The sequence below is a fragment of the Haliotis rufescens genome, unplaced genomic scaffold, assembly GCF_023055435.1.
Source record: "Haliotis rufescens isolate VD_foot unplaced genomic scaffold, xgHalRufe1.0.p SCAF_12, whole genome shotgun sequence".
NCBI classification, from domain to species: Eukaryota; Metazoa; Mollusca; class Gastropoda; order Lepetellida; family Haliotidae; genus Haliotis; species Haliotis rufescens.
This window is the reverse complement of record NW_025963802.1, coordinates 36,806,031-36,831,632: the sequence shown is the minus strand read 5'-3', so window position 1 is coordinate 36,831,632 and position 25,602 is coordinate 36,806,031. Positions and strand designations below refer to the sequence as shown.

Genomic DNA, 25,602 nt, shown 5'->3' with positions numbered 1-25,602 from the left:
TGCAACCGGAAGTTCAAATTTTACCGCGACCGGCGGCTAATGCCTACGAAATTTTCTTGGAAACCTGCCACAAGTGTTTAAAAACTTCATAATTTCAGAGGAAAATGCCTCGTCGAACGGTAAACACCCACATCACTATCTTTATCTCATACATAATCTGTCAGATTGCCATGAAACCCGACAGATCGCCATTAACGCGCCATCAGCAAATATTTCTGATCAATGAAATGGCGACTAGGGATTTTAAACGGCGAAGAAAATCGCAGGAACTAGTTCCCGCTTGGTGGCGAAAACCTGTAAAGCAATTTGTGAAATTCTAAGGGATCGTGCAGGATGTTGCATGCTTGGGAATCAGTAGATCTAATGTCAAAAGCTTATTGTGACCCAGAAACAGAGACTAACTATGAGTAATCAGGATCCATTTCAAATAACAACAAACAATTGTAAACAACGATTTGGGGCCATGATTAGTATTGTTTTAACCTCTGTTGACCAGTCTGTTCTGTCAGTTGACGTGTTTCATATTTAGATATGGGCTGTGATGGCTGAGATATCAAGTGTGATTAGTTCTTCTATGTTGAATACAAATCCTACATGGGCAGCCACATTGGAGAGGGAAATGATCGACTCATGTGAAAGATCAGTATATTGAGTTGTAGAGGATTGTCTATGTAGACGTTAAATCTGTATTTCACTGGTTTGTTTCAATAGTCAAAGCATAAAATTGTTTACTTGCAATTTGGGTGCATATACCTGTATTGTTACCATGGTAACAATATTTGGTGTAAGTAGTATATATTAATATTAATGATATATCAAGTGATCATAATCGACAACAAGTAATTGAAACACTTCTGCTTGTTCGTATAAGTAATTGAATCCGGCATTCCATGCATAACTTTTCATATGCATGTACTAAAACCTGTAATAACTTACGTTCTGCACTTAATATGTATTTATGTTATTTTCATTGTGCATAAGTTTAAATGTAAACTTCTTGTGAATATGGTGGTAACATGTGGTAATCTTTCAGGAACAGTTATCATGAAATAAGTGCTCTGTGTTGTCTGAAACCAATTCTGAGCAGTGTTCGAAATTGAGCATGAAAGTCAAAGGGTCCGTGTCATTGCATTAGAGTTAAAAGTTAAGATCTATAGAGTCCCTAGATTAAAATAACCACCTCCGTGATCTAGTGGATATAGTGTCTAGTGGATAGAGTGTCAGATGGAGAGTGGAAAGTCCGTGTTTTGATCCCCATGCTGTGACATACCAAAATACGTTAAAACATTTTGGCTCAGCATTATGGGGTTCAATCAAGGATTTATCAGCTCAGTCAGTAGATTGTGTCTGAGTGGGATATCTGTTAAACTGCAGCATGGTATCTCAGTGGGCTGACACTCTAAAACTGGCTTAAGTCCAGACTAGTACAGGCAGCCACACACATGTGCATGCATGTTGCTGAATAAGTGCAATAATCTTGCATACAACGTTAAACACCATTTCACCTTCCCTAGATTAGAAGGGAGATTGTTGATGACCAGCATGTCATAAGAAGTACATCACGATCATTCAACAGGTCTTAATTAAGATGGCATGAAATAATTCAAAAGAATTCCTCCCCTTGGGGATTCTAGATTCTAGGTAGAATAGGTCCCCAGCAACCTACAGGGGTGGCTGAAATATCTGAGCCTAACTATGAAGGATGTATAGTACACCCACAACAATTTACAGTACTTTACTTTCCATGGTTACAGGCTGCATTTGAACCAAATACACAACAAGCCAGCATATTTCTGCAGGCATCAAAGTGACATGGTATTCTCTGTTGATGATAATGGATATAAATTTCTACTGCTGTCTTCAAGTAACTCCAACTGAAGGGCGAACTCCAACAGTCATCCATGCGGACATGGTGTCAGCTTTAGGGGATGAGGCTCCTTCCTTTGTCACTGTTAAGAGGAGGGCAGCAGAGTTGAAGAGTCTAGGAAAGAGCCTTGAAGATGGTCAAGGACCAGGAAGACTTTCCACTGCCACCACTGAAGAAAATGTTAATAAAAATGATATAATTGGATGATCGACAGCTCATAACACTTTATATAGCTAATACTGTAGGCATATCCAGGGATTTACCTAGACCTGCTCAGAGGTCGATATTCAGCCCTAGTTCTCCAGCAAATGTCTGTACATTCCCAAATTTCCAAATTCATGTAATGGAGCAAAAACTATTGTTATGACCTTGTAGACTTGAATCAAAATAAAGATTTTCCCCAAACCTTGTAGAGTTGAATCAAAATAAAGATTTTCCCCAAACTACCTGTCAAGGGCACTTAGTTTAGAATCCTGAGAAATCCCTGCTAACTCACGAGAGTCTATTCTGAGGAAAAAATGGGCATGACAAAGGTGACATGCTTGGTTCCAAGGCTTCTGACTCAAGATCAGAAACACTCAAGGCTCATCACCTCTCAGGAGAATTTACATCATTTTGAAGCCGACTCATCTGATTTTGTAACCATGAAAGAGTCCTCGCTTCACCACTATCAGCCAGAGACTAGCTAACGATGAAAGTAGTGGAAACATTGAGCGTCTCCTCCTAAGGCGAAGTCTGTTCCATCAGGTGGCAAGTTGTTGGCTTTTTCTTGGAATCACTGACGGACTACCTCCCGAAAAGTCACACCATTAATAAATGCTAATATGCCTAGGCAACTGTGAGGATATCAAGGCTAAGTATTGTCACCAAAAGGTGTGTTGTTCCACTAGGACAATGCAGTGCATGACTGGCTTTGACCTCATTGAACATCCTCTGCATTCACCCTATTTGACACCTCGTCACCTCTTCCCAAACATGAGGAAGAACGGTCTGGCAAGCATTATGCAAATGACGACATCGTTTCTGCTGTAGAAGACCTTTTTCACCACCAACAGGAAGCCTTCTACAGAAGGGGGATCCAGGAACTCCAGCATTGTTGGCAGAAGGGTGGTCCTCGGAGGGGATTGTGTTGCAAAATATTTAATAACCAACTCCATCCATGTAGTTCATCATAGTTAGACTCAGAACTTTTCAACCACGCTTGTATGCCTGAAACGGGCAACCAAATGGATCCGGTTGGCAGACTCATCTATTTGAAGTTGAACCATAGATTTGGCTAGGTTCCCTTGTGAGGCTAATTGATAAATAAGTATTGTTTTGTATTATATTTTTTTAAATTTCGGGGGTATTTTAACTTTGTTTATAACACTGCATTCAGTGCAATAAAGAAATATAAGCATAGGGGCTCTTCTTTTTATTGGTTCTGTTATGTTTGAAATCCATGTACACTCTACAAAATATGTCTTGGGGCCACCGAGCAGTCTAGCTGAAGCTCCGTGAACTGTCAATAATTAGTGATTTGTCTCGACATTGAGCATTCCGTAAAGGGGAGGGCACTGACGTGGCCCAATCTAAGGCACAGTGAGTACCTTGGCAGAGTCGGATCTCTACAGTTTGCAAGGATCTTATGATTGTGGTTTTGAATCCGTAGTTCTTCTTGGTTGTGATCACTGGTACGTCAGTACCATGCTCTTGAATTCATCAAAAGTGTTAAGCATCCAAGACCTGCATCACTTCAGGCTTTCCTCGCACACATTGACACGCTGTCATATAACTGAAATACTGCTCAAAGTTGCATTAAACCCATCTTCCTGAAGCAAGGGTGTTAACCGACTATAAAAGTCCAGTTTCCACCCTTGTTGAACTAGGCTGGTATTATGGAGTTACATTTTGGCTGGACTAACGAGTCTATGCATAGCCCAATCAAAATCGCACAACGAAATCAAAATCGGATTCGTAAACAGTCATGCAGATTTCGGTCGATGTGTGTTGTTGCTTGATTTAACAAGATCATGAGTTGACACATTGGTGTGAATTGACGTATTAGAGAGAGTAATCTAATATAGATATGCCTGTGTTTTAGGCTGGAGTGTAATGATGGAACTATGACTGCAAAATGTATTGTTTTCCTGTGATTGTTATCTAATTGTTCAATGGCCTTGTTCTGCTACGGGGCACGGGTGGCCCAATCGTCTAAGGCACTGTGATTCGCTGTGCAGAGTTGCATCCCTTGGGCACGCCAGAAACCTATGATTGTGGGTTCAAATTCTGGTTCGCCCAGATTATGTTTCAAGCTTTGTCAGTACCATACCCGTGCTATATTGCTAAAAGTGGCATAAAATCTTTTTCACTATGGCGTTAATCAACATTCACCCACTCATTGATTTGTTATCGTGTTTCAGCGGTCACACGTTGAGTCGGTGTCGGAGGAGAGTGATGTGTCAGCAGGGACTCAGGACGACAGTGATGATGACCTGATGCCAGTACGAGTCACGCGGCGATCTACTGGTAGGTTCCGTTATATGCTCAAATCCCAAGTATTTGGGAAATCTTGTTGCAATACTTTTTATTTTGAGATTGATTAGGAATCTAATATGGCTACTACATGATTTTGATTTTTATCAAATTGAAAAGTAACATGATTTCACAGTCTGAAAAGTAATGTGATTTCACAATTCTTCCATAGTCTTATGTCACCAAGGAACTAAATAACTGAATTTGTATCCTGTATCCTTATCAGTGACAGTGTTCGAAATTAAACATGGAATGAAGCAGTTCTTGTCATTTCACCAAAACAGTTAATGATTTACAGGGTCCATAGATTCACTATGATAACAGAAATGGACCCTGGGACCCTACTAATTTTGGACACTGCTATATGTATTTGTGACTACATAATATATGAAGGGTTGTAGCTTTCTGTTGTTCCAGATAGTATTTTAACGTCCACTATTTCTGTAAGTAGAGCCTGGTGTTGCAGTTGTCCAGCGGCCGGCCTTCAAGAGGAAACGAGAGCCGCGGGTGTCAGGATCTGAGTCCGAACCAGACCAGTCCGGCAAAGGCCCCCCAGAGAAGAGGAGTCGGGGAAAGCATCCCCGAGTTCTCACAGACCACAGTCACACAAACAACAAGAAAGACTGCGATATACCATCCGACTTCCCTCTGTGGGCAGTGACCGAGAAACGAGCAACACCTCAAACAAACTATGATGAGACGTCGTCCCGGTGTCCCCTGCCTGGCTGTGATTCAAAAGGTGTTTATGATATGATATGTCCATGTGGGATGGGGTTGGAATAGGTCCCTGTACTCTTTTGCTTGTTGTAAGCAGTGGGGGCATGGGTGGCCCAGTCGTCTAAGGCGCCGCGATTCGCTGTGCAGGGTTGCGTTCCTTGGGCACGACAGAATCCTATGATTGTGGGTTCGAATCCCGGTTTGCCCTGATTATGTTTCTAGGTTTGTCAGCACCATACCCGTGCTCGTGGGTTTCACAGAAGTGGTAAAGGTCTGAGACCTGCATCACTTCGGGCTTTCCTCCCACATTAAGCTGACACACTGCGATATAACTGCAATACTGTTAAAAGCGGCGTTAAACCCAACTCACTCACTCACTCACTCCACTCACTTGTAAGCAGTGATGATAATGAATCAGATAGTCAGGATGGGTTGATTGTGTGTCATCGTACCTCGATGGTATCTGACATTGCTTAATACCTATTGGTTTGTCTGACACAAGTTGGATGATTTACAGGCTGCTATTATATGGCTGGAATATTGCTGACTCAGACACAAGACAACAATGAAGTTATTACCGTATTGGATGTAATAAGCGCCCTGCTCTAATAAGCGCCCACGGCAATATTTGCTAATATATTGGCTAGTGAACAATCCCAATTAGCACCCCTTCCGATTGATCAATGTACCCAGGACTTATTTTATTTGTGTATAATGCGTATGTTATATGCATTCTTAATGATGGGAAATTAAATTCTGGAAAAAATATATCTGTCGTATGTAAACATTTCAGGCTGTCAGCATAAACCACGAAATTTACGATCTTTCAACCAGAATAATATGATCTTTTCACCAAAATAATATTCTGATAAAAGCCCCCTATCTCTAACTTTGAGAGCGCCCTGGGCGCCTATTATGCCGAATACGGTATATATGGATCAGTTTCTCGATAAAGGGGCAAGAAGTAACTGTCGAATATTATGACCAAAGAATGCAGTAGTTAAAATCCTAATATATTTTGTTTCCATGATGTATGAACTGTTCATTTTCAATGTTTCAAAATATTGATTAATAACATTTGTGATAAATAATAAGTAGATATACAGATATATGGAATATATTTATGAAATGGTACTATTTGTCACCGACTTTATTAACATGAACTGTGTAATTGTTTATTTCTTATCTCCATTCCTGATGGACCCGTGAAGATTCCTGGGTAGAATAGGTCTTCAGCAACCTATGCTTGCCGTAAAAGGTGACTATGCTTGTCGTAAAAGGCGACTAACGGGATTGGGTGGTCAGGCTCGGTGACTTGGTTGATGCATGTCATCGATCCCAATTGCATGGATCGATGCTCATGATATCAATCACTGGATTGTCTGGTCCAGACTCGATTATTTACAGACCGCCGTCATATAGCTGGAATATTGCTGAGTGCGGCGTTAAGCAACAAACCAACAACAACAACCATTCCTGATGAGACACATAGCTAACAATAAAGAAATTATGTGTTTAATAAGACTATTGTTGCATGATATCAATGTTTATGCATTGATGTGAATGATTCTTTAAACAAAACTGTCTAAAGACATTAATTGACTAGATAGATGTGCCCACTCTCACAATATGTATATGTATGGTATATCGCGATATGCAGTATGTATATATATGTTCAGTTTGGATGAAAGAATCTGTTGTTTGGATGACAGAGAGGTCTGATGACTGCTTTGTGTGAGGAAGGAATTAGATGCCATGACGTGTGTTTATTTTTAAGGTCATCTGAGTGGACGTAATGCAACCCATCGGACACTGACCGCCTGCCCCTTGTATCACAACACTACAGCCGAGGAATGCAAGGTATGGCCACTGACTACATAAACACATACCTGCTCACATACCTGCTCACATACCTGCTCATATACCCACTCCCTCACGTACCCACCCACATACCAACTCTGACTCACATACCCACTCAAACTCAAATACCCACCCACATACCCGCTCACATACCCACTCTGACTCACATACCCACTCACATAACCACCCACATACCCACTCTGATCCACATATTCACTCTGATCCATTTACCTACTCACATACCCTCCCAGATACTCACCCACTCACATACTCACCCATCCACATACCCACTTTGACTCACATACCCACCAAACATACTCACTCTGACTCACACATCCACCCACATACCCACTCTGACTCACATACCCACTCTGACTCACACATCCACCCACATACCCACTCACATACCCACTCTGACTCACCCACCCACTGACATACCCGACCACGTACTCACTCTGACTCACATACCCACCCACATACCCACTCTGACTCACATACCCACCCACATACTCCGACTCACATACCCACCCACATACCCACTCTGATCCACATACCTACTCACTTACCCTCCCACATACTCACCCACTCACAACCCCACTGTCATACCCACTCACATACCCACCCACATACCCAGTCAGATAACCACTCTGACTCACATACCCATTCTGACTCACACATCCACCCACATACACACTCTGACTCACATACCCACTCACATAACCACTCTGACTCACACATCCACCCACATACCCACTCTGACTCACCCACCCACTGACATACCCACCCACATACTCATATAACCACCCACATACACACTCTGACTCACACATCCACCCTCATACTTACACACATACCCACTCTGACCCACATATCCACCACATGCCCTTCTGACTCACACACCACTCTGACTCAAATGTCCCTCTGACTCACATACTCTCTGTGACTAACATAACCTCTCTGACTCACATAGTCAGAGTTATCATGAAGCTCTTGCTCTCCTTTGATAAATGATTGTTATATTCTGTTGATGTTGCTAGATAGACAGGTTGACCATGGTGATGCATGCAGTTTGCATATTTGCTAGCTTTATCTTACAACTAATTGTACACAATATGGCTGAAATCAGCGATAGAAATCGGTATCAGGTGTATAGTCCATACCAAGCTACCCAATAATACCGTATATCGCTGTGTATAGGGTGACCCCACGTATAAGACGACCCCCCTGTACATGCCTTCAAAATCAACCCAAAATCCTATACTCCATGTATAAGGCGACCTGGAATGAAGCACATCACAAGTGCGCACACAAACCTTATATATGCAATACAAATATGTTTATCTTGCGTTATTTTTTCTACAATGATATGTCGCGTGTGTAACTCCAGCACACGTCGCCATTTTGCGTTTACTAGGTACGACACCAAATTGGTGCCCGTAAAATAAAATTCATTTATGAAGTAAAAACATATACCGTATTCGACGTATTAAGCGCCCAGGGCGCTCTCAAAATTGGAAATAGTGGGCTCTTATTAGAATATAATTTTAACAAAAACAGAGTTGAAAAATTGTAAATTTCGTACAGTAGTTTATGCTGACAGCCTGAAATGATTCAAAAGAAAAGTATGTACGTATCATACACGAGAGATATATTTTCCAGAATTTAATTGCCCACAATTAAGTGTGCATATAACACACGAGTGAGTATTATACACGAATCAATAAGTCTTGTGTACATTGATCAATCGGAAGGGGTGCTAATTGTTCACTAGCAAATATATTAGAAAATATCGCCATGGGCGCTTATTAGAGCGGGGCGCTTATTATGTCGAATACGGTAACAGACAATGGTGAGTAATTTAATCTCCAATTAACTATGTTGTAACTAACTAGGCTTATGTTTGCTTCACATTCAGCGTGTTTATTCCACAATCACTTGTACACACCGTCTCCAACACTTGTTAATACAACTGTAAAAACAGCGGGAATTGATTTCAGCTTCACCGGTTATCACATGTTAGGTTACATGTGCAATATGCAAATGCTTACCGGTACTTCCGGCTCTCTACTCACGGATGTTGATTGTTTTACCGTGTCAGGTGGTTTGATAATCTGCATCGAGACGAGGGTCATTTCAACTTTATTTGCAGAAATTATTAAACTTTATTCAAGGAAAAGAGATCCAAATCATGTTTATGTATGGAAATAGTTATTGGAACAGTTATTTAGGACGAAATGCGAAGTTTTATTGTCAAATGCTGGGCTGGTTATCGGACGCTGGTTGACATCGCCAGTGGAAAAAAATGTGAGATCTTCGACTCCGTGTATAAGATGACCCCCCTTCTTAGCCCCCTCATTTTAGGTACAAAAACCTCGCCTTATACACAGCGATATACGGTAGGTATCATAAGGACTAGTAGAAATTTGCCATTTGTAAGGGTTTTGCAATATGTTATTAATAAGGACAGTAGACTAAAAGTGATAGTCATTGGAAATATTGCCCATCTGACTTAAATTTTAACTCTCTCACTTCAACCAATTATTAATGTTCAGTGGCTTACGGCACTGAAACAGTGGAGAGTCTGCCAGGATCCACAGGTTCAAATCTCACATTCATCCCCATCTTCATCTTTGGTGTGCCATCACTAACTGTGCTCTTGGCCTTCATCCCACCCTGAAACTAAGTACATGACTGAGATATGGTCAGGACTGGCACACACCCTAGTCATTCCCACTGAATAATCCAGAGTTAATTTCTTTGCTTGTCATGGAAATGTCCTCAACTGTCAGAATTGAGAGGTCGCTGTCAATTTTCAGTTCTCATCTTACGTTTCCTTTGAATTTTGTAACCTTACAAGACCATCTATGTTCTCTCCATCAGCGACGATATGATGACCGACAAAAGAGTTCTGAAGAAAGGAAGAAAATAGTTGCTGTGTTGAATGACAGACGAGACTTGAGAAGACAGGTATCATTAATAACCTTAATTATTCTCAATGTGTATAGGTAAAAGTAGACCTGCAATGAATCAACTGAATGCTAAATATAAGCTGGGTTGATCCATTAAATGTTTAAAATTGACTGCCTTCCCATGGTCCATCTTAAACATAGAAATCTTAGTACATGTAAATGTTGCTCCTGCAGTAAGTTATTATGGGTGTTTACTGGTTCTGAGTTAGTAATAAGCGAGATGGTGATGTCACTCTTGACACAGAGCTCCCGACATGGGTACAATGTGTGAAGCCCATTTCTGGTGTCCCCCGCCGTGATATTGCTGGAATATTGCTAAAAGCGGCGTAAAACCATACTCACTCACTCACTCACTCACTCACTCACTCACTCACTCACTCACTCACTCACTCACTCACTTGACACGGAGCATTGGCAGAATGGAGATATATTTGATAATGAAGGTTGGTCAGAGTTCGAGATAAGCTATGTATCTGCGTAAAATATGCATCAGAAATGCAGAAATACACAGTAAAATAAAATCCAAGCGTATCAAATACGCAACGAACATTACAGATACGCTACAAAAATAAAACATCACAATAATATCATCAAAATATTGTGAAGTAACCCTGCGTATTCGATTAGCGAATCAGCAACTTATTTTGAAATTATAAACGGGCATTCCGTCAACAGCCTTGCCAAACTCCACGGTGACAGTTACATCATGATCATTTGCCATCACACTTTCTTGTGGAAGTATCGTTATAAAGCTCTCGAACCCACACGACACCAGTTTGCAGGGACTAGATGAATAGTGTTTTTAAATATTTAACTTAAATACCCACATGTGTACAAACTAGTGGGTAACAGAAATTTGAATACCCAGATAGAATTACTGATACCCAATGATTTTAAAATGCATGGGTAAAATACCCATAACACCAAAAGCTTATCTGGAGCTCTGATGGTTCAATAGACGAGTGCCAGTTTCCATCCCTCAGCTAGTGTCTGTGTCTGTATCCATATTTTGAAATTTAGGTACAAACGGATGAACAAAAGGCCAAAAGTGATCGAATACGAAGTTTAAGAAAGAAGCATGCAGATTTGTCTGATGAGGAGAAAGACAAACATCGGAAGCATCGAGAGAAGTACAACACAACTCGGCAACCTCTCCTCAACGGGCTGGCGTCAGAGTATGATCTTAAGTTATTCAAAGAGGCACAAGCTAAAGCCTGCGAAAAAATGGTGAGTAGTCATGGTAAGAGTGTCAAGAAAATGAGATACTATGCCCCACAGTCTGTTGCCTATTTCTAGTCTAGTCGAGTCAAGGTGCCCTGTAAGATGTTAGATATTCTGAGGCTAAAAAGAATAATAGTCTTTGTTCTCAGGCTCTATCCGCAATAAAACCTTATATAGCACACATCTGATCCAGTGACCAGGGTAGTAGTAGTAATGTAGCACCATGAGTATTCATGGTGAATGGAATCTGAGACATTGTAATTGGACTCTTAGATTGCTTCTTTGAGTTTTGGGGCTGGGTGTGGCACAATTTGCTTTGATTTGGATCCCTTAGTCATATCAGAATCTGATGGTCGTGATTTGCGTTCATTATCCGCCTGAATATCATTCATGGTTTGTCGGCACCATACACATGCTTATTTATAATGTTATCATTCCTCAATGTCAGAAGTATAAAATCTGATTGGTCCACATGATTTTAAAAAAATACTCTGTATCCTGCCTTGGAGGGAAATAAATCTCTTATACCCTGCTATGAGCAAGTCAGACTACACATGGATTTCTGAGAGGCAGAATAAATCCAGTATACACCGCTTTAAAGCAGAAAGCTGCACGCTTTTTCCGATTTAATGGAAGTCACCTGAAATAGCACAAGTTAACCTCAGCTGTTTTTCTATCAAATTTGAATTTGTTTGAATTCTTTTACAATGTCACATTAAAACATGTCGGTAGGATAAGTTCGTTGTAGCAGGATCAAGAGGGGTACTGGGGTTTTATGCATCCCTCGTTAGGTTGTATACTACTCGTCCCGGCTCGTGGTATGAAACCTAGCGCGGGACGCATAAAACCCCATGTGCCCCTCGTGATCCTGCTACAACTTATATTATAATGGTATGTTATTATTTGATTTGCCTCCCCTGCCTCCATCGTACCTTGATGGTGTTGGAGGTTGCTCATAATAGCAACCACTGGTTAATCTGGCCAAGGAGGGCATGGGTGGCCCAGTTGTTTAAGGCACCGCGATTCGCTGTGCAGAGTTGCACGCGAATCCCTTGGGCACGGCTGAAACCTATGATTGTGGGTTCGAAACCCGGTTCACCCTGATTGTGTTTCTAGGTTTGTCAGCACCATACCTGTGCTCGTGGGTTTCACCGAAGTGGTAAACGTCTGAGACCTGCATAACATCGGGCTTTCCTCCCACATTAAGCTGACACGCCGTGATATAACTGGAATACTGTTAAAAGTGGCGTTAAACCCAGCTCACTCACTCACTCATCTGGCCAAGACTGTATTATTTACAGGCCATCGTTATATAGCTTAAATATTGTTGATTGTGGCACTAACAAACAAATAGATATGATCCTATCAAAATATAGCATGTATCTCCCGTGCCTAAGTCCAGTTGTCCTTTCTCCTAGGAGCATGAATTAACGCAGCACTATCAGAGGAGCGAACAGCAAGAATACAGAATAAAAAAGTTAGAGATTGGAAGGTGGGAACTGACCACGTGGTATTCGTCACCGTATCCAGATGAATATGCCCGCCTACCCAAAATCTACCTGTGTGAATTCTGTCTGAAATATATGAGAACAGCCACCATTCTACGAAGGCATCTGGTAGGAAAATTTTTCATTTTGTCTTAATCTTCAGTATCATTGAGGTACTGTAATGTTCCCCATGCTGTCTGTCCAGGTTAGAATTTATCTTCAGAAACCCTTTCTTGTCTTAAAGAGGCAGCTATGCTTGTCGTAAGAGGCGACCAATGGATTTGGTTATTGAGGCTCGCTGACTTGGTTGATGCATATCATTGTATCCCAACTGCATAGATCGATACCCAGTGTCAATCACTGGATTGTCTGGTCCAGATTCAATTATTATAGCTGCAATATTGCTGAGTGCGGTGTTAAACAACAAACAAACTATGCTGTCTGGTTCTATACAAATGTAGGTAAAGTGATAATTGGTTTGAGTTGTCAGTCCACGCATGTTAATGATTGATCATGACTTAGAATAGATGATTGATCATGAATTAGAATAGAAAAATCATACATTAAAGAGCATTCTTTCTCAATATTCTTTGTGAAAATCACATTGATTGCAAAACAAAACTAAATAATTTTTTTCTATTCCCTAAAACACAAGTACAATTAACTGACATTGCAATTGCAAGATAAGAGTGTGATATTAACATTAGTCACCTAGTCTGAGACTAGTAAAATTTCTTTCAGATTACCAAAGATAGATGTCAATTAGTAGCAGATCCCTTTTGTGGACTTGTGACAGGTTTTGAAATGTTTTCAAACTTATGCATTTTTATTTTGTTAATTTCACTATGCTAAACAAATTTATTAAAATGAACTTATTATTTTGAAAGTAATTGATCACAGATTTCATTATTGATTCTTTCTTTGGAAACTGAAGCCAATCAATCATCATTGAAGTTAAGGTTTGGATTTTCATCTCTCCCACCTCACTACGAAACACCCCACCCGTCCTCACATCACTTTTTTTTACACAAGTACCTACAGGCAAGAAACATCACCATATGTGTTGCATCTATGTTTACTTGATGAAATACTCAATATTCACAACCCAACCAAACAATCCTGCTGCAGGTGAATCTGTGACAGTTCATTTACACAGATATCTCGAATAATTTGTTTAAATAAAATCACACTGAAAGGTCCTCCCCTCACAATTTTGGAACATGGACGAAAATCGGGAAATTAATTTGTTGTGGCCTTGTATTTATTTCTATCAATATGTTTTTGTCAGGCCAAATGTGTCTGGCGTCATCCGCCTGGAGATGAGATCTACAGGAAGGGTTCTATATCAGTGTTTGAAGTAGACGGCAAGAAGAACAAGGTGAGAAACAATCTTATCTGATACTTTTCCGTCACGTTACTTCCTTAACATTTTCATCTTTTGTACTGGACTAGAGATTCCAAATATTTCTCTCCGTGGCACCCTGTTGGGATTGTAGGTCAAAGTAGGTCCCCAGTACCCATGCTTGTTGTAGGAGCTGACTAGGTCCCCAGTACCCATGCTTGTTGTAGGAGCTGACTAGGTCCCCAGTACCCATTCTTGTTGTAAGAGCTGACTAGGCCCCCAGTACCCCATGCTTGTTGTAAGAGCTGACTAGGCCCCCAGTACCCCATGCTTTTTGTAAGATATGACTAGGTTCCCAGTAGCCCATGCTTGTTGTAAGAACTGACTAGGTCCCCAATACCCCATGCTTGTTGTAAGAGCTGGCTTGGCCCCAGTACCCCATGCTTGTTGTAAGAGATGACTAGGTCCCCAGTACCCCATGCTTGTTGTAAGAGATGACTAGGTCCCCAGTACCCCATGCTTGTTGTAAGAGCTGACTAGACCCCCTAGTACTCCATGCTTGTTGTAAGAGATGACTAGACCCCCAGTGCCCATGCTTGTTGTAAGAACTGACTAGGTCCCCAATACCCCATGCTTGTTGTAAGAGCTGACTAGGCTCCCAGTACCCTATGCTTGTTGTAAGATATGACTTGGTCCCAAGTTCCCCGTGCTTGTTGTAAGAGATGACTAGGCCCCCAGTACCTCATGCTTGTTGTAAGAGTTGAATAGGCCCCCAGTACCTCATGCTTGTTGTAAGAGATGACTAGGCCCCAAGTACTACATGCTTGTAAGAACTGACTAGGCCCCCAGTACTACATGCTTGTAAGAGCTGACTAGACCCCCACTACCCATGCTTGTAAGAGCTGACCAGGCCCCCACAGTACTACATGCTTGTAAGAACTGACTAGGCCCCCAGTACTACATGCTTGTAAGAACTGACTAGGCCACCAGTACCCCATGCTTGTAAGAGCTGACTAGGCCCGCAGTACTACATGCTTGTAAGAGCTGACTAGGCCCCCACTACCCATGCTTGTAAGAGCTGACTAGGCCCCCACAGTACTACATGCTTGTAAGAGCTGACTAGGCCCCCACAGTACTACATGCTTGTTGTAAGAGCTGACTAGGCCCCCAGTACTACATGCTTGTAAGAGCTGACTAGGCCCCCAGTACTACATGCTGGTAAGAGCTGACTAGGCCCCCAGTACTTCATGCTTGTTGTAAGAGATGACTAGGTCCCCAGTACCCCATGCTTGTAAGAACTGACTAGGCCACCAGTACCCCATGCTTGTAAGAGCTGACTAGGCCCCCAGTATTACATGCTTGTAAGGGCTGACTAGGCCCGCAGTACTACATGCTTGTAAGAACTGACTAGGCCCGCAGTACCCATGCTTGTTGTAAGAGATGACTAGGCCACCAGTACCCCATGCTTGTAAGAGCTGACTAGGCCCCCGGTACTACATGCTTGTTGTAAGAGCTGACTTGGTCCCCAGTTCCCTGTGATTGTTGTAGGAGCTGACTAGGCCCTCAGTACTACATGCTTGTTGTAAGAGCTGACTTGGTCCCCAGTTCCCTGTGCTTGTTGTAAGAGCTGACTAGGCCCCCAGTACTACATGCTTGTTGTAGGAGCTGACTAGGCCCCCAGTACTACATGCTTGTAAGAACTGACTAGGTCCCCAGTACCCCATGCTTGTTGTAAGAGATGACTAGGCCACCAGTACCCCATGCTTGTAAGAGCTGACTAGGCCCCCAGTACTACATGCTTGTAAGAGCTGACTAGCCCCCCAGTACCCATGCTTGTAAGAGCTGACTAGGCCCCCAGTACTACATGCTTGTTGTAAGAGCTGACTAGGCCCCCAGTACCCTAGTCCTGCACCATGACCTTGGAATATATTTATTTTATGAAAACATAATAATCTAGAAATGCATACAAAAGCAAGTCTAGCCAGCTCAAGCTAGCTCTTTCACATTTTGTTGGGTAAAAGCCATCAGGACATTTTACTGAATAATAGAATAAGCCAGATAAATGTAACAGCACAGCTCCAAAACCAATAGCCGTGGTCACACAAAGGAACCATGTGGCCGTTCTTTGTGTGTCCGTGACATCTGATACTACCATGCCCTGCCCTCTCCCTCCCCCCTGCCCCCAACCAAGACTGCTGTCGAGGGGGTTAATAAATACAGGGATGGAATCCATGTGGCGGGTGCTGTGGACAGATCGGTTCATAAGGTGGTCTGGTCAGAGAATGTGCTTTTGAAAATTTATTTGGACACTTTCATGTGTCCAATTTACATTTCAAGATTGCCCTGATAGGAAGGCTCTGAAAATGTTTAGTCTCTGAAATCAGCTTAGGGAATTTTTTTTATTTTTAGAGTCAAGAAGGATATTGTTTTATATAAGATTTCAGAGACTAAATCAGTAAATGTTAGTCTACCAGTACCCAGGCTTGTTGTAAGAGATGACTAGGTCCCCCAGTACCCCATGCTTGTTGCAAGAGGTGGCTAGGCCCCCAGTACCCCATGCTTGTTGTAAGAGCTGACTAGGTCCCCAGTACCCCATGCTTGTTGTAAAGGCCAACTAGGTCCCCAGTACCCAGTGCTTGTAAGAGCTGACTAGGTCCCCAGTACCCCATGCTTGTAAGAGCTGACTAGGTCTTACTAGGTTTATGTTTATTGTTCCTGTTAGTAAAAGACAGGCCACCTCTGCAAAGCCATAACATTAGCTATAACCCTTATAACCTGCAATGTTTTATTCCAATTTGAATTTTTTTACTGACATTTGCTTCTTACTTGGAGCTGAATATCGTCCTCTGAGGAGGTCTCGATTTATCTCTGTGTTGTGTCTTCCAGGTGTACTGTCAGAATCTGTGTTTGCTGGCGAAGCTGTTTCTAGATCACAAGACACTCTACTTTGACGTTGAGCCCTTCCTCTTCTATGTGATGACTGAAAATGACCAGGGAGGTTGTCACATAGTGGGCTACTTCTCAAAGGTCAGTGGAACTACACACCTCCCCTTCTTGGGTTGATACTTTGAGCATTTGAAACAACCGCATTGAAAATGGCCTGAACTGTTAACATCACATACATCAACTTCTGATATGTCCTACTTTATTCAATTGAAACAACTCTGAAAAGGAATTACTTATTATCTGTGTTAATTTTGTGCAAGGTGAGACAATGACCCCATAACTTCCCTTATCAGCTGAATCATGTGAGACTGCCTCCGTTGTCTGGTGGTAGAGCATCCGCCCGGAGAGCGGAAGGTCCGGGGTTCGATCCCCGGCCGCATCATACCAAAAGACGTTAAAAGATCGTACTTGGTGCTACCCTGTCTGGCGCTTTGCATTAAGGGGCTAAAACAAGGACTGGTCGGCTCGGAGTCAGTATACTGTGTCTGAGTGGGGTATTCATGTTAAACTGCGGCATGGTATCTCAGTGAGCTAGGACTATAAATCGGCATCAGTCCGGACTAGTACAAGCAGCCACACACACACGTGCATGCACGTCGCTATAGAAGTGCAAAAATTTGGGACGCGACTTTGAACCCAATTTCACCTCACCTGAATCATGTGATTGAGCCTGGGTGTTGTATAACAACATTCACTCAGGTTGTCCCCAGCGATGAATGTGCTTCAGATTATATCTGTTTTCATCATACTTTGTTTCGTTTTCAGGAGAAGAACTCATTCTTGAATTACAATGTGTCCTGCATTTTGACATTACCTCAGTACATGAGACAGGGTTACGGCAAGATGTTGATAGACTTCAGTGAGTACCATACATAATCACTTGCATCAGTATCTCTGTCCATTGGTGTGTAGGTGCATGACAGGCAGGCTCAGTATTCTGAGGGTCTCATTTTGCACTTCAGAGTTGCCTCCCTTAGTTGTGCCAGAATCTGACCATCATGAGTTTGAGTCCTTGATTTGCTCTGATTATGATTCTAGTTTGTAAGCACCATATCCAGCAAAAGCACTATCCAGCAAAAGTAACAGGCATTACAATATATGTCAGTGTTCTTCTGAATGTCCTAAGTTTGTCACTGTCGAAGGTCTTAAACAGACCTGTCTCTGTTCTTGAGTCTGTTGTTGCTGGCATATATCAATCTGCACTTGGCAAGTAGAAAATATGAAAGCCAGGCCCCATTTCTCCCTCTTATCCCTGTTATATAGGTACAGTGAACCTAGAAACTTCCATCTTCCTGAGGCAAGGGAGTTTACTGACTTTAAAAGTCCAGTTTCCACCCTTGCTGAACTAGGCTGGAATTTCTTGGCTCGATTGTAGTGCCACCAGTGGCTAATCCCTATGAAGAGTTATGTCCCTTCTTTGTCCCCCCTACTGACCAATCAGATTCCATCTGTCATATCTCTTTATGAGCCCAGTGAAGACCATTTTATCCATAATAACGATCTTCATTGTTATAAAATGGGTTTTACCTCGAGAAGTGCATCAAATCATGTGAGCACCTTGATAAAAAACATGAAAAGATTGGGAAAATATCTGTCGACGCCCAGTTGATGGTACAAATGCTCTGCAAATCTTGCAATCGAACGAATTCCACATGGCTGTTGCCACGTTGTTTATGAACCAAATGTCGATTTCGTTATGGGATTTTGGTTGGTATGCACAGACTCGTTAGTCCAGCCAAAACAAATATAACTCCATAACTCCAGCCAAGTTCGGCAAGGGTGGAAACTGGACTTTTATAGTCAGTTAACCCCTTGCCTTGGGGAGATGAGAAACTTCACAAATCTTCTTCAACAATCAAGCTTGCCATGTTTGTTTACAAAAAACAGTTGTAGTAAAACTGTTACAAATCTGGTCACAAGTGCACTTAACATTTTACCAGTTTCTAGGCTGTATCTAAATAAACGATTCAGGCCTTTCACTGGGGGTGTCACGATAAATCAAAATATCGATCTATTGCTATTGGGAAGCACTTAAAGCCAATAAATCGATTGTTAAATCAGTTTCCGATCAATAGTATCGATTTCAGTTAGGAATATCGATAGTTTCGATTGTATTAAATACAACCGTTAATTACATGCAATGCTGTACAAATTTGTTTTTCTTTTGATCATGAGTGGTAGTAATTTACACATGAATTTTCTTTTTCTTAAATTATTGGGGTAAAAAACCCACAAATCAGTCATATCTCAAACTTTACTTTTTATTTGTTGTTATTGTTATCACATTCAAAGGAAACTTCAGTTCCAAGATTTAATTCAACTCTAAAATCCATCTAAAATGATACACTGAAAACTATCGATATTTATCGCAATAGTTGCTTGCAATATCAATAGTTATCGCAATAGTTTCTTTCAATATCAATAGTTATTGCAATAGTGATTTCCAGACCAATAGTCACCCCTACCTTTCACAGCCTGACTTGCATCTTTACATCAGGTTTACTGAGTCCTGAAGAATTCGAGGATGCCACTGCCAGCTACAACAAACAAACTTTCAACAATCTGTACTCCCACATTTGTCAATGTTTGAACCAGTTTTCAACACAGCTATATTTGTCTCCCCACTCCAGGCTACCTACTCAGCAAGGTGGAGCAGAAGATCGGGTCACCAGAGCGCCCCCTGTCTGACCTGGGTCTCATCACATATCGCAGCTACTGGAAGGAGGTTCTCCTGGGCTATCTGCACAAATACAGTGGCAGCGAGATCTGCATTAAAGGTAACGCCTCTTCTTGCTGTTGATTTGTGTTCAGAATGCCTGTTTATCAGCTACCGTGTTTATGAATGTTTAAAGCATACATCTGATTGGTTCTTCTCAAGAAGCGGACCAATCGTAGTTGTACAATTGATGAAATCCCGCTGTATTTGAAGCATAATGTTGCTAAGGCAGAGTTGAGATGAGAAAAATGTTCATTTGTTTGTTGACAACTTTTAAGAGAGACTTGTCACATCTGTAAGTCACCATTCCGCCTGCTTTGTTGGGAGTAAATAATATTTCAGACACTGATACCGTATGTATGGTGATACTTATTTGCTGCAATTTTGTGTGTGAGAAATTCTAGCCCGAATAGTTTCTGGACCTTTTTATTGCAGAACTGTCGAAATTTTAACAGAATTATACTTAGTGTCATTATTGAGGGGTCACACAGATAAGAGATAAAAGTATTAAAAACATCACATTTTCAACTTCCATGAGTGCAGTTCAATTGCATCTGGAATGATCCATCTTATACCCACATTGACAGTTACTTGTCATGTTTTGCACGTGTATGGGCGAAACCACTGGTTGTGTTCAGGTGTGTGTTTTGGGTAGCTTTTCTCATCATCTTCAATCTTGCACTTTTCATTGTTTTTAGTCGTCATCAATTTATAAAGTTTCATAAAAGCATCCAATCTGTGTGATGTAGGCATGAACATGTCCTTCAACTGTTAAACACACTGTCAACATTCTCAGAGTTATTGACACTTGTTGGCATATGTTCATGTTTGACACGACCGCCTCCGTGGTCTAGTGGTAGAGCGTCCGCCCGGAGAGCGGAAGGTCCGGGGTTCGATCCCCGACCGCATCATACCAAAAGACGTTAAAAGATGGTACTTGTTTTTACCCTGTCTGGCGCTCGGCATTAAGGGGCTAAAAAAAGGATTGGTCGGCTCGGAGTCAGTATACTGTGTCTGAGAGGGGTATTCATGTTAAACTGCGGCATGGTATCTCAGTGAGCTAGCACTATAATTCGGCATCAGTCCGGACTAGAACAAGCAGCCACACACACACACACATGCATGCACGTCGCTATATAAGTGCAATAATCTTGGAAGTGACGTTAAACCATATTTCACCTCACCTCATGTTTGACACCCTTCAATGATGACACTGTTGGTAGAATAGGTCTTCAGCAACCAATGCTTGTCGTAAAAAGCGACTATGCTTGTCGTAAGAGGCGACTAACAGGATCGGGTGGTCAGGCTCGCTGACTTGGTTGATGAATGTCACAGTCCCAATTGCGTGGATCGATGTTCATGATATCAATCACTGGATTGTCTGGCCCAGACTCGATTATTTACAGATTGCTGTCATATAGCTGGAGTATTGCTGAGTGCAACATTAAACAACAAACAAACAAACAAACAAACAAACAAACAATAATGACACTGAATATAGAATGTGAAATGATATATAGTTAGGTTAGGCACATTGCATAGGGTATAGGTATAAGTTTGTAATGCATCGATACATCAGTAAATTGTTATACTCCTAATTTTCTAATGCTGCATCATGTTGCGTGTATCTTTGTAAGCCTGTGATAATAATATCTGGACTTGTTTTTTACAGATGTAAGTCAGGAAACGGCAATCAATGCCAATGACATCGTCAGCACATTACAAGCATTGGGGATGCTTAAATACTGGAAGGGAAAACACTTGGTACTCAAACGTCAGGTGAGTCCGCCTCAGCACAGTGTCATGCATTAGACCATCTCTTACCAGATTCCCAGTGGCCCATTTAAACATAGTAGGCCATCCTAATATTTCTGTTATGATGCTGAGTTACTCATTCGACACAGGTGTGGCGCCGCAATTTGCTGTGCAGAGTTGCGTCCCTTGGCCGAGCCAGAAACCTGTGATCGTGGATTTGATCCCAGTTAGTCCCGATTATGTTTCTAGGTTTGTCAGCACCATACCCGTGCTTGTGGGTTTCACCAAAGTGGTAGGCGTCAGAGACCTGCATCACTTTGGGCTTTCCTCCAACATAAAGCTGACACACCGTGATATTACTGGAATACTGTTCAAAGCGGCGTTAAACCTCACTCACTCACTCACTCACTCACTCACTCACTCACTCACTCACTCACTCACTCACTCACTCACTCACTCACTCACTCACTCACTCACTCAGACACAATCCTCTCTAATCTTGCATTGTATGTCATGTTACTGACAATTCTAAATTGTTTCCTCTTCTTAGGATCTGATTGATGACTATTTGGAAAAGAAAGCGAAACGTCCACCTGACCACAAGGCCATTGATTCAGCATGTCTTAAATGGACGCCCCCATCAAAACGCACAAATACTGCTTTATGATCATCCATCTTGTCGAGTCTCATGGATACCTCTGGTTCATGGTGGGCACCAGGAGTGTAAGGGTCCACATGTACCATCAACTCTCCATGTCCTCAAAACTTGGTGTGAAGTAGAGTTTTTTGAGTCGGTAACATTGGGAGGGAGGGATGGATATATATGTGAACACTCTCTGTGTCCTGCTAGAAACTCAAGGGATCAGACCCCAAATGTGTGGTGTGGAAAACATTACTTTGGCAACTGTATAGACTGATTGTACAACGTCCAGGTCATGTCTTCAGGTGTCAGTGCAGTGAACAAAATATTGAGGAAGGACCTGCCTGATATTAATTTCCCAGGAACATGTTGTGGATCTAGAAACTGTTATATATTGATGTTACTGAGAACTACCCTCTACCCCTTCCACTGTGTGAGAGATGTTAGTTAAGCAGCAAAATCCTGTACCCTGGCGTGGTAAGATGTTCGCAAGAATATACCATTTATACTATTAGTATGAGGTGTTTCTACCTTGCATGAAAGCCATGACAATGGTGTGGTATGAGGTATTTCTGGCTTTCAAGAGCAACCCCATGCCACCTCTGGTACACAAAGCATATCTGGCTTGTAAGAACAAACGTGGAACTTGGTGAGGTATGTGGTATTTCTTGTTCACGAGTGTGGTCCAGTACCATCTTGTTTGGTATCCCTGGCTTGCAAGATCAAGATAAACCTGGCTTGCAAGAACAAGACAAACCTGGCTTGCCATAACAAGACAAACATGGCTTGCAATAACAAGAAAGTCTGGCTTGCAAGGACCATCCAGGAATAGAGTATGTGACATGAGGTTTTTATGGTTACCCAGAACAATCTCATGCAACCATGGTTGAACATGGTTGAACATGGTTGAACATGGTTGATCAAACCTGCAACACAATGTGTGTGTGAGGTATTTCTGGTTACCAAGATCAATCTCATTTCACCTTGTTTGGCGTGTAAAGCATTTCTGACTTGCAAGAACAATCCTGGAACTCAATATGAGGTATGAAGTAGTTCTGGTTATGAAGACCATTCAAAGCTTCCTTCTGTGGTAGTAGAGGTACTTTGATTGGCAAGAACGGTCCAATACCCCTTTCATTGTATGAGATACTTCTGGCTTAACCCACAAAAACCTTTATCCATTGTGTGGTAGGAGTTCTGCATGTTCTGACTGTCAAAGACTCCATATTGTGGTGCAAGAGATGGCTGGGTAAAATGAATCTGTGGAAAGAAATGTGGTTCTGTTTTCACAAACTAAGCTACATGGGACCAGACCAAGTCCAAGTTGGTGATATGCCACAAGGAGCAAGACAACAATGGATGGTTGCATACTGTTAACACTGTGACCAAACATTCAGAAGGTACTCCAGCATGTGATCACCCAAGGGAACCGTACCATTATCTGGTTGATGAACCTTTAATCTGCACAGTCTAGACTACAAAGGAAGGTTGCTTACTGTACAACTGTGAATAAAGCATTCTGTAGGATGTTGATTGAGAACATTCAGAGAGTACACATTGTACAGAATGATGCATCTTGTGCATGATGTCGACAGAAGGCAATTTGAAGAACAGTCTAAATACTGAATGAAATAAACAGATCTGAAGAACAAGTTCAACATAAGTAAATAGAATCTGATCTAATCAAATATGTGTGTCACAGTTGTGAACACTTCAAACACATGTGGCTTACAATGTTTTTATTAAAGGTGTACAGAAATATTTCCTTACTATCTCGACATAACAATGGAATTTAATTTTCATATACCTGTTTCATGTATTGTTATCATTTTTTTAGGTGGAGAGGTTAATAATAAGTTGTGCTGCTGTTCATCAAATCTCATCTACAATTCTTGTTTGAATTATTATTGATTTTTACTTTTCTTATAAACATGACAAGGCCTTCAAAAGTAGTGTGTTTCTCATCTGCATGCTCTTCAGAGGGAGCTGAGAAGCAAAGAAATTACAATGAAAATTACAAGAAGCTACTTTTGGTACTACCTCAAAACTTGTTCAAGAATTTTGAACATTTTCCAAAAGTGCACATGTTCATCAAATGATGGCATCATTATTATGCTGTTTCAGAAAATATTTTGAGGGGAGATCTCTATCTTTGAAAGTGAGGTCTGCATGTCTGAAAGTGAGTTATCCATCTTTGGACGTGAGATCTTTACCTCTGGACAATGTTGGAAGTGACATGTGTTTGGAACCTTCACCACCACCAGTTTAACCTCTTTCCAACCACCATAACAAGGACACAGCTTGACCTATCATAGCGGCATTACTAACACTCATTTTAGCATCATAAGGCAGGAATAAGCCAATAGGGGTGGAAGGGTCCAGGGGAAAACCTAATGCTAATGTCATCTTAGCATGTTCGCTAAGACTGCCGGTGATGGGTCCAGGAAGTCCACGTAGGATGTTGGAACCGAAGAGATGCTAGAGATTGCCAGTATTACGGGTGACATATGATTCCACTACAGCAGTTACAAGGTTACCTGAAAGAAGGGACAAGAGTACAGTAAAACTGATTACAACGTCCGCGGTGCTCTGTGTAAATCTTTCAAAAATTTGTTCTCAGACTGTCCAGTTATTTTATTGGTTTTACCATTTATATTGTTGATGTTAAGTTATATGTGAGTGTAACTTTTGAGAATGAATTTTACGATAAATTATGTATATTTGTACAGATTTTTAAAAAGGGTTCTATACTGCGTGTGTGAACTGCATCCACTGGTAGATGTAGCAGTAGATCTTGATATAGTTCTCTTGTAGGTCTATACAACAACAAACGGTGGAACAAACAATCAAATATATCTGGCAGTCTGTACATACTTACACGTTGGTGTATACAGTAACAGGTATCTGTTACATTTGAAATGAAAAAAGTAATTAAACACCTAAATAAATTAGCTGTCTTTTGTTTTAAGTTGTGGTGATGTGAAATGGAGTTTGATGTCTGTTCAAGATTATTGCACTTATACAGCGATGTAGAGCTGCTTGTACTAATGCCGGTTTATAGAGCTTGCCCACTTGGGTAACATGCTGCAGTTTATCATGAATACCTGCTCAGACTGTGTACGGACAGTTGTATTTGTATCACCTTAAAGCCTAGTTTCAGGGAAGGTAACAACAAATACCTCCTTTATTTGGTATGACACGGCCAGGGATCGAACCACGGACCTTCGGCCCATCATTGGGTTGTTTTACGCTGCACTCCGCAATATTCCAGCTTTGTGATGGGGGATTACAAATAATCTAGTCTTGACTAAACAATCTAGTAATTGATGGGACAACATCCCACGCTTCAGGGTATGGCTTCAGGGTATGATGACGCGCAGAATCTTACCACCCGATCCATTCCTGAATCCCACTTCTCCCTGATTATGGTTCTGGGTTTGTCACAACCAAACCGTGCTCGTAGGTTTCACGACCAAGACCTGTACCGCTTTGGACTGTTCTCCCACATCAAGCGAACAGCTGTGATGTGACAGTAATACTGTTCAATTTGCCTTTCCAGGAGTTATGT

At 41.6% G+C, this 25,602-nt stretch overlaps 1 protein-coding gene across 3 annotated transcripts; it reads left to right on the top strand.

Moving 5' to 3' along the window:
- Positions 1-24,983, top strand: LOC124136577 (histone acetyltransferase KAT7-like). Of its 3 annotated transcripts, none has more exons than XM_046502536.2 (13): positions 1-119; positions 4,270-4,375; positions 4,848-5,120; positions 6,876-6,958; positions 9,839-9,925; positions 10,948-11,154; positions 12,567-12,764; positions 13,924-14,013; positions 16,864-17,004; positions 17,689-17,782; positions 19,554-19,700; positions 21,312-21,418; positions 21,945-24,983. In XM_046502536.2, the coding sequence occupies exons 1-13, from the start codon at positions 105-107 to the stop codon at positions 22,059-22,061; spliced, it is 1,665 nt and encodes a 554-aa protein (XP_046358492.1). In that variant the 5' UTR covers positions 1-104; the 3' UTR covers positions 22,062-24,983. The 3 variants fall into 3 exon arrangements, with proteins under 3 accessions (XP_046358492.1, XP_046358490.1, XP_046358489.1); XM_046502534.2 differs by having other exon boundaries at positions 4,833-5,120; positions 12,570-12,764; XM_046502533.2 differs by having other exon boundaries at positions 4,833-5,120.
- Positions 24,984-25,602: the final 619 nt, after the last annotated feature.

What these genes read in the sequence shown, in the direction of transcription:
- LOC124136577 (XM_046502533.2), top strand. An exon ending in GACGAGACTTGAGAAGACAG is followed by an intron (nt 9,926 to 10,947) that starts GTATCATTAATA and finishes TTTGAAATTTAG; the next exon opens with GTACAAACGGATGAACAAAA. An exon ending in CCATTCTACGAAGGCATCTG is followed by an intron (nt 12,765 to 13,923) that starts GTAGGAAAATTT and finishes TGTTTTTGTCAG; the next exon opens with GCCAAATGTGTCTGGCGTCA.